The 27,365-nt window shown below is 39.5% G+C and overlaps 1 protein-coding gene across 2 annotated transcripts; it reads right to left on the bottom strand.

Moving 5' to 3' along the window:
* Nucleotides 1–5,080: 5,080 nt before the first annotated feature.
* Nucleotides 5,081–27,187, bottom strand: nf2b (NF2, moesin-ezrin-radixin like (MERLIN) tumor suppressor b). 2 transcript variants are annotated; one of them, XM_079356602.1, is made up of 16 exons: nt 27,073–27,187; nt 26,405–26,530; nt 25,856–25,978; nt 25,618–25,701; nt 25,333–25,401; nt 23,716–23,798; nt 23,485–23,560; nt 23,234–23,371; nt 22,889–22,963; nt 22,678–22,791; nt 22,439–22,561; nt 22,040–22,257; nt 21,262–21,364; nt 20,262–20,401; nt 20,008–20,179; nt 5,081–5,895 (listed from the first exon to the last, which is right to left on the bottom strand). In XM_079356602.1, the coding sequence occupies exons 1-16, from the start codon at nt 27,160–27,162 to the stop codon at nt 5,842–5,844; spliced, it is 1,788 nt and encodes a 595-aa protein (XP_079212728.1). In that variant the 5' UTR covers nt 27,163–27,187; the 3' UTR covers nt 5,081–5,841. The 2 variants fall into 2 exon arrangements, with proteins under 2 accessions (XP_079212728.1, XP_079212729.1); XM_079356603.1 differs by lacking the exon at nt 5,081–5,895 and adding an exon at nt 17,179–19,257.
* Between the last annotated feature and the right edge of the window lie 178 nt (nt 27,188–27,365).

The following is a 27,365-nucleotide window of genomic DNA, read 5'->3' as shown; positions in this document are numbered from 1 at the left end:
TGTTAGATTGTAACAACATGTAGGTATAATTTGTTGCTAAATATATAACCTAATTGTGTGTTTGTGTGTGTGCTTGGGCACTAGGGCCTGTCAAAATAGCTTGCACTGGGGCCCGTCGTGACTACCTTGCACCACAGCTTAAATCTATCACCGACAGTAATATTTTCGATCATTCCTCAAAGCTTGTGGTGAGGGTTGGAGATCAACTTGCATACCAGGTCAGTTCAATCTTCCTAATGAAGGTTTGGTACAATGCTTGCATTCTGTCTGGAGCTGCATAAATAAGAGTCCATTTTACTCTCACTCATGAACAAGATCCCAGTGAACTACACTTGAGGCAGAAAATTACACCACATAGGAAGCAATCAGCCATTTCTTCGCAGCTGAACCCTGGCCCAAGACACAGGTCATCACAGATTGGATGAAGCCAACCCATAATTGCAATTCAGAGGTCCAAAGAGCAAACACCACTCTCAAACTACTTGTAATTTGATATTAAGTCCTGAAAATTACAAACAGAAAAGGAGACAAGAGGCAGCCATAGGAGAAGCCATCAACCCCTGAGAGTGTGCTGAAAATGCAGATCCAACTCACTTTGGTTATACAGGGAATATCTGGCTATTAGCAACGATCCTGGTACACCAAGTTGGTGATACCAATAAACAAAATCAACCTCAAAACTGCAAGTATTTATTACATGATGTTATTCAGTGATTTGCTTTAGTTTGAAATTAACATATTGCTGCTTGTGTGCCAAATTCTAACGCTTACCACATGCATGAGCATCACATGTTTGACACCTTGCTGATGCAGTTGCTGAATGAAACTGACACAGAACCAGGGTTGGATGGGCTGGGTCTAAAGGACAATTTCACCTTTAAACAGGACAGCCAATCAGAAGTTGTTCATCGATCAATTGTTTTGCAGCCCTACATAATTCTTCTTCTTCTAAAGTCTTTCAGGAGCTTTGGAGAAAGGAAAACCAACAAGACAGAGTGTGGGGGAAAAACATGCATCTATTTTTTTACCAACAGAAACATTAACAACAATTCAGTTTAAGTCTATATGTTATGACATAACATGACTAGGCTATATACCTTTAAAACTCAATCTAACTTTGATTCAAATAAAACCCAGAGCATTTCTTAGCAGCAGCAGCAGCAGCGATAAAACGTTGGCATGAGAAGATTGAATCTCCCAATCGATCTTACGGTTATCAGTATGTGTGTGGCCATGTGTGCCCTTCTCTGTGACTGTGATTGTGTGCATGTGCATGTCAGGATAAGTCATGTGAGACTCTTTGCAGAGTATTGATTCAGCAACAAGAAAATCAAAGACAAGCTAGGAAGAGAGATGTCATTGTAAATATTAAAGGCTAGTTTGTGTCACACAGCAGCTTTAAACCCCTTGTTGAATGCTCAGTTGCTCTTTTCCTGTGTGTGAATGTAAAGAAGAACATCAAGGACTGCTAGGATGAATAGGAAAACAGAAATAGAAACATCAATCGCTTATTTCAGACTTGCAAAGAATATGATGAAGAGGTTTTATGCAATTACACTGTTGCTGGTGTTAGGAATGGGTATAATGAAGGCTGTGTCTAAACTATTTTTTTTTTTTTTCCTCTGTCTTTGTGTGCTTATCAACTTCATGAAAGGAAGAGCCAGAGATATAATGGGGTTAGAATTAGGCAAATGATAAGAGCATGGAAAGGAGTGAGTTTGAGTGAATGAGGTATTTGGTCTTGGGAAAATGTGGAATCAGGCAGAGTTGTCATGTTTCTCTGTATAGGTTTGTTGTTGTTTAGTTGTTGATGTATGTGCTCTGTGTTTGCCCACTATGTGTCTCTATACAGTATGTTTGAGTCTAGTTATAATGGGACTCAGGAACACATCAGAGGAAGGACACAGGGATCAAGGACATACTTAATATGGAGAAGAGCTTCCCAATAACATGACAAGCTGACGGCAGAGTAACAAAATCAAAGCACCTTAATTCCTCTCACTTAAAATCTCATCTCTGAAAGTGCATTTCTCTTGTGAGCTAAAAATGCTCTTATTCAGCAAAAAAAATAAATTAAAAAAAAGACAATTGATCATTAATTTTCCCTTTGTTCTCTTTTGGTAAATCCCAGATGAGATTATTCAGTTAGCTGCCCGTGCTGTGGTGTACTGGGGAAGCTAAGGTCAAAGGCATTTTATAAGCTGCTGTTGTGTGATAAGAGGCACACTACTCAAACTTCCTCTGGGCATTGTGAACTTCGGAACATCCTTCAAATCTGACTTTTTTCGGAAGTTTCTCTTACTAGCTAACATTAGATGACTGTTAAAATTCCCATTTTATTAATGCTGTGGTGAAGACTTACGCACTGGTGCATAGGTACATTTCAGTATTAATTGACTAGTTTGATTTTCTGATACAACAGTCCCCTAAACAACCCCCTTTGCATCAGCTTTCAACAATTCCATGAAATGCAACAGTTTGTATGAAGTGCAGGAAAGGTGCAGGACATGCTTTTATATTAGTAACTAAAGATGCACTTATTGCCTGTAAGTAGATCCAAAAACTAGCTTGATTTCAAAACTAGCTTGATTTCTCTATTCTCCATCTTCACCCTTCCCCTCTGTGCTCCCTAAAAAGTCCCGCCCCTCACTTACATGCACTAGCGCCATTGGTCGAGAAACGTATTTCAGCTTGTGCTTTGAGTGTGGGCTCATGCGTGCAGGCTCATGTGAGAGGCTTAATAGGTTAAATAAAAAATGAACCTTCATCCAACATTGGTCGAAGTTTTTACAGTCTGACAGCTGCTACAGATGATGGATTTTCTTTGTTCTTTTTTCAGAGCACATAAGATCTTAATTACTGTCAGGACATGAAGACAATTTCAACCAAAACATTAAAAAGTGTATCTGGGGGAAATTACCTACCCTACCTTAAATGTCTGGGACATTTTAGACAGCCTATCCCTTAAATGTTCCTGTGTTGCTTGTCTACTTGTCTCTCTCAGTAGAGAGATGCAAGTCACCACCAAGCTCACCACCAACTTTAGAGAAATTAACAGAGGTGTAACAGAAATGAGAGGGGATCAGCTGAGCAAGCAGGATAGTGCAGTGCTGTGTTATGGGCCTGTCTGACTATGTGTGCATGGAGCTCCTGCTGTGTTGTGCTTCTGCAATGCCAATACACAATAAGAATTCACAGACTGGGACACCAACATTACACCTTTGCATAATCAATATGAATGTACAAAGACATCATGATGGCAGATCTTAGTTAGGGCACTTTAAGCTGTTTGAAAAGGGCATAACATTTTAAAAAAACCAAAGCAGTGAACAAGCAAAAGTTTGACGCTGTAATAAAAGTTTCTACTTATTTATTAAAAGGCCTAAGTGTAAATGTATGTTTGTGCAGTATCTTGCAGAGAAGAATGTACAAACACACAATTTTCCTTAATGTTTAATGTGTCACAACCATTGAAAAAACTGAGAGAAGGACCCAATTGCAAAAAGAAAATTATTTATTTCAACAAAAAGGCAAACAAAAACTTACTTAAATGCTGATCCAAAAATAGTCCAAAAGAAGAAAACAAAGGGAGCCACACGAAATGAAATGAAACAAGGAACATGGGCCTGTACTAGGAAGCAGGATTGGAGGTTAGCGAGGTAACTTAAGGGTCAACCCTGGGTTTTCAGTCCTACGAAGATTGTTCACTTATTATCTGGGTAAATCATCATGGTAATTATGCTGCACACCTAACCTGCACTGGAACAAGTTATGTTGGAGATTAGAGAGCAAACAGTGAAAATCTCTGTTCACTTACCATCAGATTTTTAGATCATGGAGCCCCTGGAGCGGATCGAGAGGGGAGAGGACACTTCATGAGTCCTGCATGATGTTACATTAGGCTATAGTCCGTTTAGTTAATGATTCTTTTTTACTGATATCAGAGAACAAAAAAGCACCGGAGCATTTGAGTTGTGTTTTTAGGATGTACAATTACGAATAGCTTTGTCTGCTTTTAAATTGTATTTTCATATTAATGTTTAATGTCTCCATACTGCTCTCTTTGTGATGATCAGAGCTGCAGCTGAAGCACACACAAAAGTGTTATAGGCCCACTCGCCACTTTAAAGAGTCAGAGCAACACATTTCAGTTCAGAGAAGAAACAGGAGTAATTATAGTCAGTTCTAAATGAACTAATGATGGGACAAATATAATAAGCCGCAGTTTTTACTTTAATACTCGCCAATTTTTCTTTTTAATGTCATTTTGTCCTCCCTGCATTTGTTGCTACAGCTGTGTAACTTTAGTCTTTTGGAGCCAGTTAGTCTTAAATGTCTCTATATAGTTAATATACAGTAGTTTGATCAGAGTTTGTAGATATGACAATCTGTTAACAGCAGACACGGTGATGATTGTGCCCCTTTATGTGAACACGCATTCTGAAACTCTGGGTTGACGAATCAGGTTGATAACCAGCTCTGTAGGACTATTAATCACAAGCTCTTATGTCAGAGTTAGTTGAAGCCAGATCCCCCAAAGAAACCCTGAATATGTTGAACTCGCGTCGTAGTACAGGCCCCAGGAAAACTAACATTGAACAGGAACATACAACACTAAACTGACACAGATGGGAAGAAACTCAAAAACTTAATAGACAGGGTAATCAACACAGGTTAGACAGGTGAGGGCAATCAGGGCAATCAGACATGAGGGAAAACACACAGGCAGGATTAACGCAACACTGAGGACACTGAAGACACAGAACTCAAGAATGTAACTACAGTAGAACATATAAGGAAATCATACATGGAAAAAATTACACAATAAAACAGGAAACATTATACAGGAAAAATGTTATTTAATTTAAATGGTCATCTATGCACACTATAATACTGTAAGAAAAAAAAAAAAAGCTGTTTAATTAATCATCTTGATGCACTACTCACCGATGCAATATTATCTTATTTAGTCTTGTACATGTTAGTCTTCAATTACTTGTTTATATTTTTAGTTTATTGTATTTAATGTTTACCTTTGTACAAAGAGAGCACGTTTACATTTCTTGTGTGTTAAACGTACCTGACCAATAAAGCTGATTGTGGTTCTGAAATCTAAACTCTGAAATACAACATAAACAAGACAAAACCATGACAATCTGCTGGGTTCACATATTAGTTCAGCCCAGCTTGTCCTAGAAGTTTTATTCAGGGGCTGGTAAAAAAATGTCTGGAAAAAGATGCAGCATTTTCATTAATACATTTTGTCAGCCTTATGTTGTAGATGGAGTATTATTAATCTTATAATACTGACCTTACAAAGTTTCTAAGTGTAATTTAAAGGGGAGAGAAAGTAAGCAGAAGATTCAACAAATTTTCCTTGAAGTTATGTTTTTGTTTTTGTTGGGGGTTTTTTTAACAAGAACTGAAGTATGAGCAAGACACTGAGCTTTATTTTTTTAATTGGATGAGAGCATCTTCAAAACAGGAAAGCACAGATGTACCCTGTAATGAGGGATCTACTATGTTTACATAGAGATCTGTCATCTGAATTTATCAAACAAATTGGAAGCAAATGGAAGTTTAGTCTGAAAGCAGGAAACATTTTGTCTCAATTTTTTCTCTTACATGTGCAAACAACCCCCCTTAAAACGATACCCTAACGCACACACAATTTCACAAACACACACCTAAGGCATTGTTAACTACTGACACAAGGATTCTCAAGAGGGCGAGAGAAACTGTGAGGTTCACGTGAGCATCATGGAACCTGTAGTGCCCTGCAGCATGGTTGGACCTGTGGTTATTCCACTTCATCACTGTCGCTGCCAGTTGGTCACATGATCAGGGACGAAGTAGGCCATAACAGGGGGGAGACTGGCAGAGTAAGAGAGAATTCTGTGTAGAGAGAGGGAGAGATATAGGAGACAAATCAGAGACCGAATTAGCATAGTCAGACACAAATACACTTACAGACACTTAATAATAATATAATATTGCAAAAAAAAAAAAAAAAAAGGGAAAAGATGCCAAATCATAGATGATCGAATGAACAGCCGGAGGATTTAGTAGGTTGAGCCAAAACAAACACACATTAGCCTCAGACAACAACAGAGCGTGTTGCTTTGCACAGACATCTATCAATCTGCCGTGCGCACTTTCCTCTGCTGAGTCATCTCCTTCAAATTGTTTTTGTTCAAGCCAATTCACATCTTAAAGCGGAACAAGTGAAGGATTGACATTTGGGTTGCAGAGTTGGAGCAAATGGAGTGGCTCAGATTGGCTCCTCCAGATGACACCATAAATGTAATTAGTTCAGAGTGTGTGGGGCCTAATGTTTGTTAATACCACTTAAAAACAATAGGCTTCTAAAGACTATGTAATTAAAGCAACTATAATAGATTTTCTTTGGCAATTGATCCCTGAGAGGCAGTGGAACATGATGCAAAAGATTTGGATGCTGTCAGAGCTGAGCACAGAGACGAGAGCCGCTCACCTGACCTAAACTCTGATGGACCAGAACATTACTACTCTTACTGGACTTCCTGTGTATTTATTGAGTGTTTATTGAGTTTTTATTATATTAACAGTTTGGTTTTACATGTCCAGAAGTCTTAGAAGTTTTCTTTCTGGCCATACTGTAGGTCTAATATTCACTCTCCTTTAGCTCTGCATTTAGTCTCTGCAAACTCAAATATGTCAGTCTTTTGCTGCGAAATGCTCCACAAAATTCATCAGCAAACATTTTACGAGGATAAAATACCTCAAACACAATCTATCTGGTAGTAAGCAACGATCATCTCAAAATTGTCATTTGCACACAGCAGTGTAAAATTCTCCAGAAAGAAGTAAGGAAGCATGATATTTTTTGTATTTTTTTTTTCCAACGGAAGAGTGTTCTATTATTTATTCTATCTTGTTCTTTATATTGTTACTTTTTGTTACCTGCTACATTTTTTATTGTATATGCTGCTGGAACCTAAATTTCCTTGAGGGAGTCATCCCAAAAGGATCAATAAAGTTCAGTCTAAGTCTAAGTCTATGTCCAACACAAATGGGAATTGATTTATAAATATATTGGATGAATAATATACACGTTTAAATAAGGACGGAAACATTTATTATTCATAAAGCCAATATCTAATTGTTTACTTAACCTGAGGAACTTCTTATCAACTAATGACTTGCAGTTCACTGATGCTCTCTTGAATTTCCCATAGGATAAATAAAGCATCTATCTATCTATAGGGATGATTATATGATTATAGGGATTCTGGAAAAACTTTGGCCACAAACAAGCTCACAAATGCACTTCTATCAATATATAATCTGATAAAGATGTCACCTTCACCAGATCTGTGCCGCTAAGCCAAATACAGTGACCTCCGACTCCAGTCAATGAGAGTTGATGCTAATCATAACGTATATCTGACCCAGCTCATGTGGAATGACCTGTAAATGTTACTTTGAGTGAGGGCGGCCTTCATGGCAGAAAATGATGCCGCAATATGGGGTGGATCATAATGTAAGCTTGAATTCAAATGTTTTGGAGTGGAAATTCCCATTGGACCCAAGGATGCACTGAGAGACGCGAGGAAACAAAGCAAAGGAGAGAAGGTGCAAGGAAATATGTTTTAAGAGACACAAGGCGTCCTTTCCCTCTAAGTGTAAAATTAAGTGATCTCCATGCACCTTCACATGAACAACCTGCAATCGTTTAAAAAACATACAGACCATCTCTACTGAATTATTAGACAAATTTCTGCCTCTGACTCTCACAGGGATTTTGCTTATCTCTTTGAAAGAATTGCTTTGAGCATTATATGTTGATTAGGAAAATGACATTAACAAATGCCATTTACTTCAACACTGTTGAGTCAACCCAAAACTTTTAGTTGTGAAATATTTTGAAGCTGAAATAGATATATTTTTGGAATGCAATACTTCTGTTATTTAATAAAGGCCCAAGTGGGATACCTGTATTGCAAAATTATTAGATTTTGAGAGGATGATTGGCTTGATTCAATTTCTGTAGAGGATTGCCCTGACAGCAACTTGTGCTGCAGCTGACTCAGACTGTGTGTGAATTACTAAGCAACTGAGGGAAGACATTTACACTGCAGGGTCTTAATATGTGTGTGCATGTTAGCAGGTTTTAAAGAAGAAAGTTAGGCTTTCATGTTTATATGTATGTGTGTATGTGTGTGTGTGTGTGTGGGGGGGGGGGGGGGGGGGGGGGGGTGTTACAGTAATCTGATGCTGATAGCTTTTTCCTCTGTCATTACTGCATGGATTTGCATCTAATTGACAAAGTTTATCAGCAAAGCGAAGTCACCGTCTGTCTAGTTGTTGACCGGTTGATACAATAAGAAATAAGATGTAAGTTATGGAGCCTTGGCTGGTATAATGAGAAGAGGCACATACTAAAAATACATAGTCTACATACAGTGCACACGTACCAAAAAGCAAAATTTCCCCCGGACAGAGGAATGTACTCAACTGTGTTGAGTTGTAGCCTTTCCTACACTTTCTGTCAAATAAAAACAGTGCATCTTTTTATTTAGGGATTCAGCATATGCCACATAAAGTTTCTGGAAATGGAGTAAAGAATGAAGAAAAATATCTAGTGTTTATTTTTGCATAACAAAGCTTATATACCTCTATTGTGCATGGTTTGGCATTTTGATACAAATTACATTAAAGCTCCTGTGACAAGCTTTGTGCCAATCCTATCCTATCCTTCTTTCTGCATCTTGTCTCATCTCCCCCATCCCATTTTCAAGCCCAGCACAGATTAGCAGATGGCTGTTCCGTCATGAGCCCGGGTCTGCTGAAGATTTCTGCCTGTTAAAAGGAAGTTTCTGTCTTGCCACGCTATGACGGATTAAGCTAAGCTGTTGTAAAATAGCAATAAGTAAGGTCCTCTACCTGCTTTTTGTAAAGTGTCTCGAGATAACACCTATTATGAATTGACGCCATACAAATAAAGATTGATTGATTGATTGATTGATTGATTGATTGATTGACAGTACAAAACTATGATCCAGAGACAACCGATAACTACACGCACCTTCAGAAAGTGGTCTCCCGAGGCAGAGGAGGCCCTCAGAGACTGTTTTGAGACCACTGACTGGAGTGCCCTACAAGAGACCCATGGTGATGACATTGAGGGGGTCACACACTGCACAACTGACTACATGAACTTCTGCATGGACGTTGTGGTTCCCACTAAAACTGTGCGCTGCTTCCCGAATAACAAGCCCTGGATCACCAGCGATGTCAAGGAGATCCTTAACAGGAAGAAAAGGGCATTCAAGGAGGGAGACCAGGCAGAGCTGAAGCGGGTGCAGGGGGAACTCAAGGTCAGACTCCGAGAGGCAAAGGAGGAGTACAGAAGGAAGGTAGAACAGAAGCTGCAGCAGAATAACATGAGAGAGGTCTGGGAGGGCATGAAGACCATCACAGGCTGCAAGAAGAAAAACAACAACGCAGAAGACGGGGACCCTAACCAGCTCAACTTGTTTTTTAACAGGTTCGACAGCCCCGTCGCTGCAGCCAGTGCCTGTCCCCCCAGCACCCCTCTACACACCCCCTCCCCCCCTCTCACTCCTCCCCCCCCCCCAGCACCCCTCTACACCCCCCCAGCACCCCTCTACACACCCCCTCCCCCCCTCTCACTCCCCCCAACACCTCCACCAGAACAGATACAACCTCCAGTGACAATCCATCCCCCCTCCCCCCCACCATCACCAGAGACCAGGTGAGCAAGGAGCTGAAGAGACTCCGCCCCAGGAAGGCAGCAGGCCCAGACAAGGTGTGTCCCAGGATGCTAAAGGCCTGCTCTGCTGAGCTGGGGGAGCCACTTCAGCACATCTTCAACATGAGCCTGCGGCTCGGGAAGGTTCCTGTGCTCTGGAAGACCTCGTGCCTCACCCCTGTCCCCAAGAAGAAGAACCCCAGTGAGCCAGGCGACTTCAGACCAATCGCTCTGACATCCCACGTTATGAAGACCTTCGAACGGCTGCTGCTCCAACACCTCAGACCCCAGGTACAACACGCACAGGATCCACTGCAGTTTGCATACCAGGCAAAGGTGGGCGTGGACGATGCCATCCTCTATCTTCTACACAGGGCTTACTCTCATCTGGACAAAGGGAGCAGCGTGATGAGAATCATGTTCTTTGATTTCTCAAGCGCTTTCGACACCATCCATCCCCTCCTACTGAGAGACAAGCTGACCGAGATGAGGGTGGACTCGCACCTGGTGAGGTGGATCACGGACTACCTCACAGAGAGACCACAGTACGTCAGACTGAAGGACTGCACATCAGACACGGTGGTCAGCAGCACCGGAGCACCACAGGGGACCGTGCTCTCCCCTGTCCTGTTCACCCTGTACACCTCTGACTTCCAGTATAACTCTGAGCTCTGCCACATGCAGAAATACTCGGACGACACTGCGATAGTTGCTTGTGTCAGGGATGGACAGGAGGAGGAGTACAGGAGCCTGATCGAGGACTTTGTGATGTGGTGCAGTGCCAACCATCTGCAGCTAAACACCTCCAAGACCAAGGAGATGGTGGTGGACTTCCGAAGGAAGAAACCACATCTAGAACCTGTTTCCATCGGCGGGGTCGACGTGGAGGTGGTCAGGACCTACGGGTACCTGGGGCTGCAGCTGGATGACAAGCTGGACTGGTCGCCTAACATGGACACTACCTGCAGGAAGGGACAGAGCCGTCTGTACTTCCTGAGAAGGCTGGGGTCCTTCAACATCTGCAAAAAGCTGCTGCAGATGTTCTACCAGTCTGTGGTGTCCAGCGTCCTCTTCTACGCAGTGGTGTGCTGGGGAGGAAGCTGCAAGAAGAGTGACGCAGCACGCCTGGACAGACTGGTGAGGAGGGCCGGCTCTGTGGTGGGTACAGAGCTGGACTCACTGGTGACAGTGGTAGAGAGGAGGTCTCTGGACAAAATGCTCTCCATCATGGACAACACACACCACCCTCTGCACAGCACCTTCACCGGGCAGAGGAGCATGTTCAGCGAAAGACTGCTGTCACAGTCGTGCTCCACGGACAGACTCAAGAACTCTTTCGTCCCCCTGGCAATAAGACTGTACAACACGTCACTGTCACGGTAGGGAAGAAGCGCACGGTGATCCCTGGACTCTTTTTTTCACTTTTTTCTCATTCCTCATCTGCACTGCTGACCTCAGAGTCAGCCCCCAGTTGGACACTGTAATGCATATTGATAGTCACCTTACTGAGCACTGGTCACTTTAAAGATAATCACCCTAATCATGTCTGGTTTCATCCTACTGTTGTGTTATGCTACATCTGTAAGGGTTGACATGATCACCCTAATTAGGTCAAGTTTCACTCTATTGTCTTCAACACTTAATGCTAATCTGCTCCCCAATAGTTGGGTACTCAATGATAATCACCCTAAGCACTCCTGGTTTCAGGTTATTGTCTAGGACACTTAATGCAAATCACTGCTCCTTTAAGTTGGTGAGCCAATTTACATTCCTGCATTGACTGTTTAACGACTGTACTCACACCTCTGGCAATACCTCCAACACCTCTGTACATGCACATGTAACTAGTTTCTAGAAGGTCAGCACTTTGTTTCTAAGGCTCTTTAACTGTTTACAGGTCTCTTTTAACCAACACATGTTTTTCTCTCCTCACAGGTTATGTACGTTATGCTATATTAGTTTTAAGTCTAACTGCTAATGCTAACTGCACAGGTTTAACATATAATTATGTTTATTCTTAGTCACATAGGGGCTGCTATATCTTGTTTGGGGGATTTTGTATACAGAGGGGAGGGGGGAAAGCGGGTGTGTATTGTAACTAATGTCTTGTGTCCTGCCTGTCTGTATACTGCTACTGGATGCCTTGAATTTCCCTCGGGATCAATAAAGTATCTATCTATCTATGTATCTATCTATCATATTGATGTCTCAATGACCTAATAAAGTGTCCCAGCTGCCACTAGGTCAGCGTCAGACACGGAAATTAACACTGTGCAACCAAAACAGCCATTACATTTTCCACATGCAAACTATGACAGAACAGGAGGATTTTCTTTCATTGCATAACTTCACATCAGCAAAGAGATTACATACAGTGACTACCGAGATTGACATAAAATGTAAGTGGCAGAAAACAACATGAACATTTCAAAGCAGGCCAACTATTGACACTGCAAACCGTATATGTGACACTCAGTTAGTTTCAATAGAAACCCCAAACAATTCTTTTTTAAAAATGTGTCTTGCACAGCTGATGTGCTCATAGCGCCACTTGGCGAAAAAAGAGTGAAAGAGAGAGCTGTTATAGGAGTAACATAGATGATGCTAGTTTGAAACTTGACTGTTGCCAAGCAACATTATCATTGTCTTCAGAATCACTGAGATTTGCTACTTACATTGAACTAACCCTGTTTGTCGTTTCTTTAAAAATTAAGCACAGAACACTTGTGTGAGTGTATTAAGATAGAGTATAGCAGTTATTTCTTCATTCTGAATTTTAATGTACATACTTTACTTAAGATGTATTTGTGTTGTATTTTGATTGTATTTCTGTTGGTACTGTGCTTGTGTGTGTGTGTGTGTGTGTGTGTGTGTGTGTGTGCCAGATCCATGAGAAGACACAGGAGGCACAATTGAAGCAGCAGCACATATTAGGGGACATATTATGAAAAAATCCCCTTTTACAGTGTTTTTGAAAATACAGTATAATTGGGTAACCTGAGTGTATATCGACCCACAAAATTTGAAATAAATCCATCCAGTCCTTTGTTTGTGGTCTGCAGGAGTCTTACCACACAGAGAAAATTGCTCCGTTTCAAATTTTCCCAGTTTGTGACATCACAAGTTGGATTCTGGTAAGAAAATACCCTACCCTCCCCTGGTATCTCCACCCATGGACTCCACCTCCAGCCTGAGCAAAACTTGTGCACAGGTCCGCCATTTTCATTGTCTCTACAGAGGAGTGACAGCGTCTACGGGAAAAACTCAGGAGGGTCTCATTGTATTTAAAGAGACACATACCAAAACAGAGCGTTCTGAGAGAGCTGCCAACCCTGCAATTCTGCGTTTAAAAAGAACAACTCATCAGTGAGCATTGATTTCTCCTCGATGACAATTGTTAGTGTACACTTTTTTTCTCAGAGCCTCTGTCATTCCTTGCCATGTTCATCAAGGTGTTTCCAAGCATGAAAGTAGCACACTTTTAGCTGCAGTGGGGCAGAGCAGTCATGATGGGATCAACATCTCTGAAGAAGCCATACATAATACTCATTATGAATTGACGCTATACAAATAAAGATTGATTGATTGATACGTCAGCCCTCTAATCTGTGTGTAACTCGGCTTCCTTATATAATTCTACGGGAAAAAATGGCTTGATTCCGTTTGTATTGAATGTGTGAGGAAGTGTGAAAGAAAAGCATTTTATTTTAACCACTTGGTTGTGAATTTCCTTGATGACAACCTGTCACCTGACTTTATAGTCATCACATGCATCACGTTCATGGAGAGAAAAGTATTTGCATTTTAGCTTCTGCTGAGACGAGGCCTTCAGCATCCAATTACTTCACTCCTTTAATGCCTTCAAAACAAAACGCATTCAAAGATTCTCTCATTCTCTCTGTGTAGGACACAATTTCCGACAGCGCTGCTGAGAATGCAATCGGATCTCTTAATGTACCCATGCCCCTTCTCTCATATCACTCTAATCTGTGTGCCATATACCATCAGACAGTCAGCGAACACAGATGTGAGAAACAGTTTCAGGGTTTCCATAGTTAAAAAGGTTGCGAACCAATCTAGGGGTCAAATGAACTCTCTGAATGATTCTCATTCTTCCAAATCTGAGATCACTGTGGCTGCTGCACATGGTGATGTGATGAGTTTCTGTGAGGGGAAACTCACACCTTCATCCACCTATCTCCCTGACTCTTTTTTTGGTTCTTGGAAATAATTTTGTGAGTGTAATCATAATCTGGTCGAGGCAGATCTATCATTGCCATTTAAACATGTTGTGCAAAAAAAGTCAATTTACCATCAATCACTGATAGGGAGAGTTTAATTTGTATTGCAATGGGGCCAACAGTCCACCTCATTTTGCCCTATTTAAAAACATGCATATACATGTGTAAAGAAAACACTTGGGTAAGACCACAAACTCCATCATGTTGGATTGTGAATTGTGGAACACATTGATTTTGAGTTGCCAACAACGCTGGTGTCACAGCTTCCTTAATAAGGACAGAAACAGCCAGAACAGTGTGGTGTATTGCTCAATATTTCCATGACTGCATTATATTACCTGTAGTTGAAGTGAGACCTTTGATGTTTTAAGGTTAGGTTTAGGTTTAAGGTTTAAGGTTTAAGGTTTTAATCTGGGGTATATGGGCAAATAACTCGAGGAGTACTCAGGGCTATAAAGTGCCTTTTGGTTTCTCTATGAACACAAAAACATTTCTATCATGAATCATGGTCTGGACTGAAAAGGTCACTTTGTAATGACAATGTTTGCCATTATCACCTGTGTTTTCTTTTTTGGCTAGTTACTCCTGGATTTATTTATTAAAAGCTCAATCTCAGTGCTCCATAGTCTGGTCTTTAAGTCTGGAGATAGGCAATGACTGAGAATAACAAGCAGCAATGAAAATATCAAACTATTAATAAGAATGTAATATTCTAAACACAAGCTGTACTCCTGATAAATGCAGAGCATATGAAACGGGTGTTAAATACAAGGCCTCCAATGATTTGATGCAAGGCCTGTGGGTCCTTTCCTCCAGGTCCTTCCCCGCACTCCCACTGTCCTCGCAAATAAAGGCAAAGAGCCTCAAAATACAAAATAAATCTAAAGTAAAAAGTACAAGCAGCTATGAAGATTTAGAAATAAAAATCCCCACTTCTCCTGAGAGCTTTTAGTGTATTTCATAAGATTTAAAGTATCAAGTCAAAATCTTTTTCTTCTATGTCATTACTTATTACACACTATTAAGTGATTTAAAAAAAAGTCCTCTATTAGGACATTTTGATAGTCCTTTTAAACCTCTTACTAGGCATGCAACGAGTCTCAATAAAATATTGAACCATGCGGTACGGCCATCTATGGTTCAGTACTGACTTGTGAATAGCTTGTTTTACATTATTGTTTTTACGGTTTGGTGTTTAACTAGTTTTTCATGCATTGTATTGCTCTCTAAATTGGTTCTGCCTGTGAGTCAGCATGCAGGGATGAGTAAACCCCACTAAGTAAGTTAATTGCCAATCACCAAGGACCAAAGTTTGGTATTGCTGACAACAACATTACTTTAGGCATTGCAAGCAGTGAGCAGCAGCTACGACTTGAGGAAGCATAGCCGTCTTTAAAAACATTTCGCTTTCATCATCAAGTCTAATGACAAGGAAGAGAAAATGGTAAACAAACAAATGACTGTCTGTAAACATTGTTTTACACGTATCGCTTAGTTAAATGGAAACGTTTCCAATATTTCTTCACATCTGCGATGCTATCACCCAGTAAAACTTCCACCAGATGTGTGTACTGGATGTACGCTTCGGTGTGTGAGGGCTTTGTGCTCCCTCGTCCATTAACACCCACTGTCTGCATCCAGCTGCAGCGTGGAAAGCACAGCACTGGAGCGCAGAGAGAAGTAAATCCTGAAGCAATTTTACAGATACGACAATGTACATAGTATAAGGCACCATATAAGCCTTATAAACTCATGAACACAGTCATATGGTCATTTTTCTGAACCGTCAAAACACTTAACACTGGAAACACTTTAACAGCCCGGGCCGTCAGAACCAAACTGAGCAGTAAAGACCAGTAGACCGAGGAACCGTGGTATGACTGTGTTGTTGCATCCCTACCTCTTACTTTCCTATAAACTACTTTGTAAGTCACTAATGCCAAATGAAAGTGATTATATGATCTTTTGAGCCCTCTGGTGGTAAACCAGAATACTAAAACAATGGGCCTCATTTACCAACTTTTTTAAAAGAATCTAAAATCCACTTCAGCATTTTTTGGGTGACAGATTGTGACATTAACCAAATATTTTTTTTAGCTAGGATTAGTTTGTAGCTAAGAACAAAATCTCATTGACACTCAAGAGAACTCTTTGATCATCACCCTACAGCTGATCCAAATCAAGTAGCCTATGTGTCACCTGAATGATGTCTCAGTCATGTCATCAAAGATGCCTAAACAATGTAAATGTGCATTTTTAAGTAGACGTTCTTGTTTGACCATTGATAAGGAGTAGTATGCTTACCTTAGTAGTACGATTTGATTAACTGTACTAAACTTAACAACACAAAAAGCAGAACTGAACTTCATCGCCACAACATGGCCATAATAATAGGCTTTGGAATAGGAGATGGAAAAAAAAAAGTTTTCATACCAATACAAACTATTACAGCGCACACAAGCATATTCTTTATTTTATCAAATTAAATATTTACATTTTGAATGGATTCTCAGTTAACTGTTAAAGTGAATCAGAGCTGGGCTTTGCTGCATTTTTTGGATTTTTTTCTTTTGAAATATTTCATTAATCACTGAGTAAAAGTCAGGTTAACGCTATTATTTTTTAGGGACATACTTCTCACAAATGTAGGACCTGTGGACATGCATTACTGGAAAGATGTCAGAGTGGGGCTGTTACACAGGGAGCAAACCAGGGTTTGTTGCTGTGCTCAAGGGCACCTCAGCAGTATTTGGCACCTCTCCAGCTACCAGAACAACTTTCGTATTTTGGTCCGCACTGGGACTTCAACCATTAACCCAATACGTACTAAGCTACTTAGATATAATGCCACATGAGCAACATGTCAACTGTGCTGCACATGGCTAAAATGTTCACATTGAATTTCCCTTGTGATCAATAAAGCATCTATCGATCGATCTGTCTATCTTGAAAGAAACCCCTTAATATGCCTTTTATTTTTATATCTTACTTTCTTTAATCTCATCAGTTGGAAGCATAAACTAATCTGTTGATAGAACAAGATTCCCTTGATGTTGTTCCCAGTACAAACTGGTTTAAATTCTTGGATGTTTGGATAATTAGCGTTAGGGTAAAAACCCAAAGGAAGTCCACCTCCTGGTTATCACCTGTGATTTGATTTATTGAAAAATCCATACACACTGGTAAAGAATGTAAGTGAAGTTTAATATGGCACATTCAATCATTCAATTGTCAAGATGCCAATCAATCATTGTATTATTTTAAATACAGTGAATGTTATTTTATGCAAATTCAACTGAATATTATACATTTTAAAATGTCTAATGCAAACGTGCATCATTATCAATTTAAAAACAGCTCTTTGTCTGCCAGATATCAGATAGAAAATAAAACCGCTATGAATGATCAATGTTGCAAGAAAAAGACATACACATGTGGATGTACAATAACGTGTGGTTGAAAAAACATTGAAAAAGAAATTAGTTGAGCAAAAGAGTTTTTTGACACAAATCAAACAAATCCCTTCAATAACACAGAGAAAAAAAAATCATTTTAAGCTTGGCAGGAAATGACCATTTCAGAAAAACAACAACCAATACTGAATTGAATACAAGCAAGAACCCACAATGACTGACCTGATAAGAGTGTATGGTGATATTATTTGGGGATTTATAGTCAAAAATAAATAAAGTTAAAGATACAAGCTAAGTCATGTAGCCCATGTGTTTTTAACTAAACAATAACACAATCTCATTTAAAACAAAGACCAAGGTTTGACACTCAATCATTTATAGCCATAAAAACATCAATGTTCAGTTCATAATGAAGTACATACAATACACCGATCCAAATAAGAAAACATGTCTTTGTTCTCTCTGAAACTTTTATTCTGGCGTCTTGGCCAGGACCCTCCTGAAAAAAGAGTTTGTATATCTTGAGTCAGAATATTTTCCTGCTAAAGTAAAAATTCAATTAAGATATGTTGGATGCCTGGCTGGAAATCTGGCCTTCAGTCTCTCTGTTTGTAAGATCTAATGAGGAGTGTCCAAATTAAATGTTTATAGAGGTTTTCTAATCTCTGTGTTTGTGACATGTTCTGACTTTAACACATGAATTAATACTGGAACTTAAAATAACCCTTTAAAAGTAAACATCGAGCTAATAATTAAAGTGGGAAACACACACAGAGACTCAAAGCTTCAGTGATTGTCGCCAACACCCTGAGAAGGACATAAGCTGAGGATAAAAAAACAAAACAAAAGAAAGCCATCAATCTGCTATTTCTTTCAATCAGTCTAGATATGACATTAATCCCAAAATTAATGCAACTCTAAGGTTAAGCACAGTAACAACATGATACAAGTTAAAACCCAAGTAAATCAAATATTTCAAAAATAAACTTAAGGCACTGAAAACAAAACACACAAAGGTTGAAATGGTTGACCCTTTAACCATCTTAATGACAAAAAAGGCACTGTTTGGATGTCAGTAATAGCATGTAAGGACCAATAAGTAAATACATATGAAAAACAAAGAGAAACACTGCATTTGAAATGTTTACTTCGTCACATCTTGACACTTTCCTTACTCTACTCAATTTGCTTGGAGTTGCAACAAATTTTCATGACTGAGTTTTCGAACTACACTTCATCCAAGAGGAGTTTTTTAAGTCTTACCCAACGAAAGCGTGCTAATGTATGACTCAGTACTCATTTACTGTGGCATTTGGTTATCTTTAAAGGTATTCTTTTTAAAAGCGTTTGAGAATCCCTTTGCTTCTTTGAAAGAAAATGAGCCAAATCTTTGTATTTCTAATGAGAAATTACTTAAATTACAGGATTTAATCTAATGTAGGAAATGTACCTTAAACCTGTCTGTGACACATTTGAACTTCAGTCCTTTCCAAAATGTTGTGAAGGTATTCATGTGTTATTTGTCGTTAGGATGTGATTGTCAGCTATGTATGCTGTAAACAAAAAAAAAAGAAAAAACACTATCAGCTAATCAGAACTTGTTCATACCTCCATCCTCAGCCCCAACACATAGGACAGCCTGTGAAACAGTAGTAGATGTCTGTTGCTTCGGTTGATTTCAAAGTCTTTCCAAAGCACATAGTCATGCCGTATGTACGTGTCTGTCAATTTACCATACCTTTAGAGATAGCACTGAGCCTTAACAGCAAGTGTCCTCCTCCCTCATTTTGCAGGATTAGACTCAAACCTCTTCAAAGTAGGCCATTTGAGACATGTACGCAGAGTTGCGCTGCAAATACAAGAAAAGATGTCATTGATACCTTCCATCACTACTTCATGCGCACCACATTTCAAATTTTTCAAGCACCAGAACAGTTTTGTTTATTTAAACAGGAAACCTAGCGGGGTTTTTTTGCAGGCAGAAAAGCACTGAATGTGCTTTGCATTAAATATTTGTGCGCTGAAAAGAAAAGCGCTGCATGTCCGTCATGTCTTTATATTTGACATTGTTTATACCTGATCAGACACCGAGCAAAGAGGATGTGAATTTAAGTACGATCCATAGGAGGCTAACATACGGGAAATGTCATACATTTGAAAAAGAGCGCCAGTGATGTCAACAGCACCTTTCTGAAAAGTTAGAAGAAGTTAAAAGATGTTCACTTTTAAAACTTTACCGCTTGAAGCAGCCGCACAAAAAAGGCAGAATGCTTCTTAAAAAGGCACAGAGTGTTGTAATTTTTCTCCAGGTGGCCGCTTTCTGGTGCAAATGCTCTCTACCCATTGAAAACAATTGAAAAAATGTGGTGACACTGAGAAAAAGGCTAGGTAGACACAGGGCCTAATAATTGTTATTTTACCCCAGCTTGGCTTAAAGGTGTGCACAATAGTTGCCTACATAACCTACATAGCCTATTTTTACTGATATGTTGTCTTTCAAAGTGCCTTCCAACCATTTGGCACCATTGGATCTATACATGACTCAGGAGTATTATTTCTAGATTCTTTCAGATATAAAAATTCAAGTTGTCATACGTACATTGCTGTGAGGTATGTAGACAGGAGGCTCCTGGACGTATCCCCTAGCCTCACTGCGGTGGTTGTAGAGGCCGGCCTGCTGCTGCTGCTCCTCCAGCTTCAGAGACTCAATCTCTGTCTTCAGCTCTTTCAGTTGATCCTGCAGGTGTTTACTCTTTTCCATGTACTCCAGCCTGCACGAATGGATAAAACATATCATTAACAAGCAGAGTTAAACTGTCACACCAGACAAAATTGCTGAAGATTTACACTCACCTCTCTCTCTCAATCTCCATAGACAGTCGTTTCATATCAGAGTCTTTGAAGTCGAGGCGTGTCGATGCAGATTCATAGGCACAGTCGACGGCTTCAGGGGGAGCGGGGGGAGCGGGGGGTGTAGAGTAGGCTGCTATGAGCTGGACGACAAACAGATGGTGACTTGTGAAGCTAAAAGAAGTATTTATGCAATTTCTAACTAACTGTTGGCACAATGGAAAATAGGCTAACAGTTAGTTCGGCTTTGATTTTTTTTAGGTTTGGTTTCATGAGTTTTATTCAGCAACTGCATAAAATAAAAGACAACTGTACAAAAAAAATCACAATTGCTAATTTTTTGAATGCAAGAAATTGCTGTAAATATTTTGTTTTTTCTTGTTTGCTGTAAAGATTAAGACAAGCTTGTCATTTTTACCACCAAGTATTAATAAAGCTGTGCTCACACATCTCACAGCTAATGCCTGGTTCACATGGCAGGATTTTAAAATTGTCAGCCAAACCTTAGAGACCACACACATGCTGATAAATAATGGGCGGTTTCACAGTTTTGGTTGTACGGTGTGTGGTGTGCAGCCACACGGCAACATCAACACACCGCACACAAACAGATTTCACTCGTGAACGTCCCCTGATCAGACGGGAAATTTCACAAAACCTCTCGAGATCAAACGTACTTTGATTTATGGATTACATAAGAAATCTGTCACTGTTGGGAATAAATAAGTACAGTTTTGAAATTAACAATACATGTCTTTCTAAAAATGACTTCAAAATTGTCCTAAAACCCCAATAAATTGACTCATATTGTACTTGAATCTAATCTGTAAACAGTTTGTAGTACTGTCGCTAATCAACCGCATTAGTTTATGAAAGGCAATAAACTCAACGTTTACATGAGGCAACAGCCATTTAAACAAAGAGAGGCCTCGTTCATTACCGAAATATAAACTATGAAGGAACTGCAGAGTGCACTAAGGTAAGTATATGATCATCACCGTACAGGATATGTTGTTTTGGTGATCTCCAGAAGCTTCTGTTTGGCTCTCCGCTCAGCATCCTTTGCCTCAGTCAGGTCCTGTTTCAGGTGATCTGCCTCTTTCAACCTGGAAGCAAAGGTTTGGTTTGTTCAAGGCTGCTGAGTATTGCTGAATAAATATGCAGCGCATACTCTGGAGTATGCAAGCAGAATAATTTGTTTTTCATTTATTCTGCATGAAGTCATTGAAATTGGTAACTAGTGACTGGCATTATTATTATCCATTAGATTAGAACATTTGCTATTTGTAGAGCGATTAATTTTTTTTTTTTTTTGGGGCGGCAGTAGCTCAGTCTGTAGGGACTTGGGTTGGGAACCGGAGGGTCGCCGGTTCAAGTCCCGGCACGGACCAAGCCCGGAAACTGGTCTGGTAGCTGGAGAGGTGCCAGTCCATTTCCTGAGCACTGCCGAGGTGCCCCTGAGCAAGGCACCGAACCCCAAAACTGCTCTGGAGCGCTCGCTGTGGGCAGCCCCCTCACTCTGAGACCTCTCCATTAATGCATGTCACTGGAACCCTGTTTGTGCATGAGTGTGTATCTCGGCCTATGTGTGTGTTAGACAGAGTGTAAACCGAATTTCCCCTCGTGGGATTAATAAAGTATAACTTCTTCTTCTTCTTAAACTCACAGGTTTTCCCCTAAGGGAAAACACCTGTAAAGGAGGCATTTGAACTTAAAGCCATAAAAGTCAAGGTAAATGTTCAGATATATAACTTGTAACACGAGTGAAGATGATGCCAAACCTCCTCTCCGATTGCTCAACCAGCTTGACAGCCAGCTGTTCTGCCTCCCTCATCTTCTGTTCCATCAGCCTCTTCTCTTCCTTGGTCTTCATGGCAGTGACCTCTAACCTTTGCCTCTCCTGCTCAGCATCTGCAGCTTTGTGGGCCAACAGCTTGGCCTCCTCCTCAGCAATCTGAGCTTTCTCTGCCAGGAGGTCCGCTGTCTCCTCGGATCGCAGCTAGGCAAAATACATTAAGTTTGAAATATAAAACAGAAAACATTGTACAAACTATTTACATATATGTCAAGAGAATTTATTGTTTTCATGACTTATCTGTTGCAATTTCAAGTGCAGTCTTAAGTTTGTCGTCCTTACAGGAGCTTACAAAGACGTAATGCAGTTTGTCTAAAGAACTCACCAGTGCTTCATTGGCCAATCGTGCCTCGTCTTGCAGCTGGAAGAGTCTACGTTCCATCTCTTCTTTTGCTCGTTCTGCTTCCTCCCTCATCTGTTTTTCCCGTGCCAGTATCTGCCGTTCCATCTAAATGAAGAAAATCAACGATGTTTAAATAATTAGGATTGATGCTTTTAAGAATACTGTCCATCCTGTCTTGTTTGTGTCTTTCATTACTCCGGTGGAGCTAAGAGAGGGCTAACCTTCTTCCGAGCCTTCTCCTCTTTAGCTTGAGCCTTCATCTGCTGCACTTCGATAGAGTCAACCTTCCTCCTCCTCATGAACAGATCATGATTACCAATGCACAACTGTAGGATCTAATGATACAAGTAAAACAGCAACATCTTTTTTCACGTGACTTTCCTTTAACTGTGTTATAGTTGAAGACTAACTTGGACAAAGAGGTAAACTAACCAGTTTGTTGACACGCAGTTGAGAAGAGTAGAACTTGAAAACATCTTTCTTCTTGTCAAGAGGTTTGATTGTGAACTGAGATACAAGAAAGTTACAAAGCTTATTTTTTTTATAAAGTCTATTTCTAAGCATTCTTTCACAACAAAACAACCATGATGCCTTAACAACAGTAAGACTAAATGTGTTGTCTTAATCAACAGGACAGTGATGAGGACATGAAGAACATTACAATCCAATTAAACAATTGAAAGAGCTGTTGCCACAAGCTGTGGAACACTTTTTTTGACAAATCAACTGGAAAAAAACAGGAAACACAGAATATCCTGCCTCAATGCTGGTTTTAACCTCTTTTTCGCTGTAAGAGATGTTGCGGATGCCGCTCCAAGGGAAGGACTTGTTCGGGTTGAGTTTACTGTTGGGACTGTAGATGTGAAGGCCCTGGGCATCTACTCCAAGCAACAGGTCTGTGTCCCTCTTATTTTGCTGTTAATGTAACATGCAAAACAAAAATGTAAAGCAGCATGACAGCAATGTGTGTAGTTGGATGTATAACTGACCTAGATTGACAGAATGAGGAGTAAGTAATTTACACTCACAGTGATGGCAAAGTAGCTGACCCCATACATCTCAAGGTCCTGAGCGATTTTCAGATATTCCATCTCAGCCTCATCCCTGTGTAAATGGTGGAAAATCAGGAAGAGAAATTGTATAAAACTATTACACATTCATTGCTCCAGAACTACTGAATCTAAGATTACACCTTCTATGAAGGCATTATTTTTTTCTTTACAGATTGGATTTCAAAAGGTTTCCGAGGTTAGTCTTACCTGGCAATGCCTCTGTGCTCTGCATACCAAGCTGTAATCTTCTCCTCCCACATATCTGCTGTCATTTGGTATTGCATTAATACCTATGGAAAAAATATAGGATCACAGGAAATGATTATTTCACTTGTTTCCTGTAGTTCTATTCAAATAAAGCTGATTTGTTTTAAATTATAATTCTGTGAGCCTTGTGTTGTGAGCATTGATATTTGCAACGTAGCAAAACAAAGAGTGCAGAATAGCTTCTTGAGCAACCAGCTGCATAATATTTTTAAGAAATGCACAAGAAGTCTCATCTTAACATGAGAATTCAAACCACTTTTTTTCCCCACATCTTTTAGTCACTGTATTTTCGTCCCTGAAACAGACATAAAAAAATAAGTGGTTAATCAATTTTCCTTTTAAAATACAAAATAAAAGTAGAGAACTCTTTTTTCCTTTCTTAATATCTGTTTCAAAAACATGCAAATATATATTTTCAAATCTATTGTGTGGACTTCACTCTTTAATTTCTGTTTTTAAACCACTCCACAAATTGACTATGTATACCAAAAAACATGTCGTTTTTTTACGTGTTCTTTTTATTCTCTTTTTTAAAAAATAAATAAATAAATAGAGTGTATTGTGGAATTTTCCTGTTGTTAAAGAGTGAGATAAAAAGAGAAGAAGATCTATTCTACAAAAACCTCCAAGATCGATCTGGTCTCAATGAGTATTTATTTGCAGCGTTCAAAGACTCCTCTCTCATACGATGTGGAGAGAAAGAAGCCCAGAGTAAAGAAAAACATGAATATTTATCCATTCCAGAACACACCCCTATCACATCACAACAGGATAACTGTTTACTTGGCAGGGTACAATCTGTCCCTGGGGTCATGGGAAGAGCCTATCCACTATTCTTGAGGAAAAGAAGACAAAACATCCTTATCAGAAGTATTGTGCGTGCAGTGTTCTCATACATTTCAACACATTTATATATGACAGATTATATGAGACACGAATAGTACACATAGTGTAAAATTTTCCATCACATGTTTTGTGGTGGTAAGGTTATTGGAAATATTAGACTTGACGAAGCTGCAGAACAATGACAAGAGATACCACAGCATGAGTTTCGTAGATGGCCAAATATACAATGAAAGCAGAGTAGGTCCAGCTTAATGACACTCATACTACAAGATTATCTGGGCAGATATAATGAGATCTGAAGTAGAGAACTTTTCTCCTTTGGAGTGTCCTGTAGGCAACAACCACGTTGGTACAGAGCCCTATCAGTTTCAACCGTTAGCGTAGGCTGCAAGTGCTGTGATAGCTGACACTGAGGACAAGAAGGGGCAGGAGAGGAAGACAGATCCCATCCCTGTAAATATACTATATGTACACACAATATCAGACGAAAGTCAGCCAGTGCGAAAGCAAGGTAAACAGACAGGCAATTAACTGGAGTGTTTATTGTTATTGCATGGCCTTTGGACCAGTCTTTACATTTCACTGCACATCTGTATGAGTATTTAAAAAACAAAACCTTAAAACTGAATTAAAGAAGACCAAGTGAATAACCATTATGTTCAGCTTTTGTATGAAGTGAAATGTGCACAGAAAGATGTACTGTTGACTCACTCTTTTTGGCAAAAGCTCATCTTGGGCCAAGAAACCCGGCTTGTGAAAATTTGGGTCATAGTCCCCGTACTGAGAGTGAAAACAGAACAGCCAGTTGGAAATGAGGGGGAAACGGATGATAAAGAAGGGGAGAAAGTCAATATTAATGCTTATTTTTCATATCACAAAAAACTTAATATCAAGTCTAGCTGAAAATAGAATACACACTGTGCTTTACACTTTTGCAGTATACAGCCAGGATAATCATACTACAGTTGCAGCAAATGAAAGAATGGGCCTTCTTACCTTGGCTTGGACTGCATATGATGCCAATAAAACAGATGCTTCTGGGGAACAGAATATCTCTTCATCTAAGATCTGTTTCTTGACCTGTACAACAGTTTGAGGACTTGTATGAGCAAGTTACATTTTTCAATTCCTTTCCTGAAACATTTTACCTACACTAACAAATCTATAACCGTGTTTGTGCTCAAACACATCAGATCAAATTATGCTTTCAGGGAGAGGTTTTCAGCTGAATTACCTGTAAGAAGAAGAGGTGTTGAGTTATTTCTTGCACCAGCTCTTCTTCTACCTTTTCTGGGAAGAATTTAGCCAGGAAATGAAATGTTATGGGAGAGTCCTTGGGGACCTCCTGATCCAAGACCTTGATGAAAAGTAAAACAATAATAGAGAACCATATAAGTGTTTTTGTTCGACCAACACGCACAAACACTAAAATATAATGCTAAGATCAGTGTCTTTGTTTTTACAAAACTTGACTTTATATTTTATTAAATGTAAATATGTAAAAAACTTATCAGGCAAGAAAGTAGAGCGCATGTTAGTTTCTGCCTTTCAGTATTTGTATTTACTTTCTGTTATTTTACAGATTTTGACTGTTTATCCGAGAAAACAACTCCAGGATGTCACCAATAATTTACATTTCAAATGCTGCAAACAAATAACTATCTGAATTGTGCATAAGATTTTAACCTTATAGTACTAAAAATTATAATTAATGTGTGTGTGTGTGTTTTTTTCCCAATCCTGAGCCAGTAGGACAAACCCAGGAACCCCCATCTTTACTCACTCGTTTCTCTGGTTTCAGCCAAGCGTAGGTATCCTTTACTGTGTACCTGAGTCCAAAGAACCAGGTTTCCCTCAAACCAACAGTGCGACACACCAGGTCAAAAAGGTCTTTGCCTTTCCACTTGACCTGAGAAAATCAGCAAGGGGTAAGTGAAGATGTAAAAAAAAAAAAAAAAAAAGATGCATCCTGATTTTATTGACATAAAATATTGAAATCGACAATTCTACACAAATTGTCTTAAGATTAGACAGCTTAGAGAGACAACTTGTGTACTAAAATATTTCCTTGGGAAAAGCTTAACTAATGCTTTTCTAAGGAAGCTGTAAAACACCTTTAATAATTATATGTAAGAAACAAGTTCAACTTCTTTCTATTTTCTCTCAAACTGCAATGCACAGATGCCAGATCTGTAAAACCAGAAAATGCAACATCTAAAAAGTATGCCATCACTTAGGTATAAGTACTATTATTAAATGTCCAAGGCTGTTTAGGTCATTATTCAGTGAGCTAATCCGGGAATCTGACTCAGCTAAATTTATGAGACAATAAACAATTTTTAAAAAACAACATATGGCTCAACATTAACCAGATCATAAAAATAAAACAACTTTTCCTGTAGAGAAGGATGAAGCATTGATTAGTTTGAAATATTGACGTAAATTTAGTACCTCACAGCTGAACTCCATCTCAGCATCCATGGTGACAACTTTGACTTTAAAAGTCTTCGGCTGTTTCTTTTTTAGCCCTAAAATAGACATTTTCAGTGTACTGCTTCCAAGAATCCTGCGGGGGGTGGGGGAGAGAAAAATTCAATATTTAATTGTGTAACAGCTTTCAGTAAACAAAAACAAGTTAAAATGTAATGTAATGTAAATGAGTTGTTAGAATGATAGTTAATATGGAAGTTAACACATTTAGCAGTGAGACACATCTTTCTCTACTTTTAAATACAACATACATC

This window comes from Symphodus melops (genome assembly GCF_947650265.1).
Source record: "Symphodus melops genome assembly, chromosome: 11".
NCBI classification, from domain to species: Eukaryota; Metazoa; Chordata; class Actinopteri; order Labriformes; family Labridae; genus Symphodus; species Symphodus melops.
This window is presented reverse-complemented; position numbering and strand designations above follow the sequence as displayed.

Excerpts from the sequence above, each read along its gene's own strand:
- nf2b (XM_079356602.1), bottom strand. The coding sequence starts at position 27,162 with ATGTCTATTTTAGGGCTAAAAAAGAAACAGCCGAAGACTTTTAAAGTC. Across the intron at positions 22,964-23,233 it reads TCTCTTACAGCGAAAAAGAG|TTCACAATCAAACCTCTTGA; the intron begins GTTAAAACCAGC and ends CTTGTATCTCAG. Across the intron at positions 22,792-22,888 it reads AACTGCGTGTCAACAAACTG|ATCCTACAGTTGTGCATTGG; the intron begins GTTAGTTTACCT and ends TTGTATCATTAG.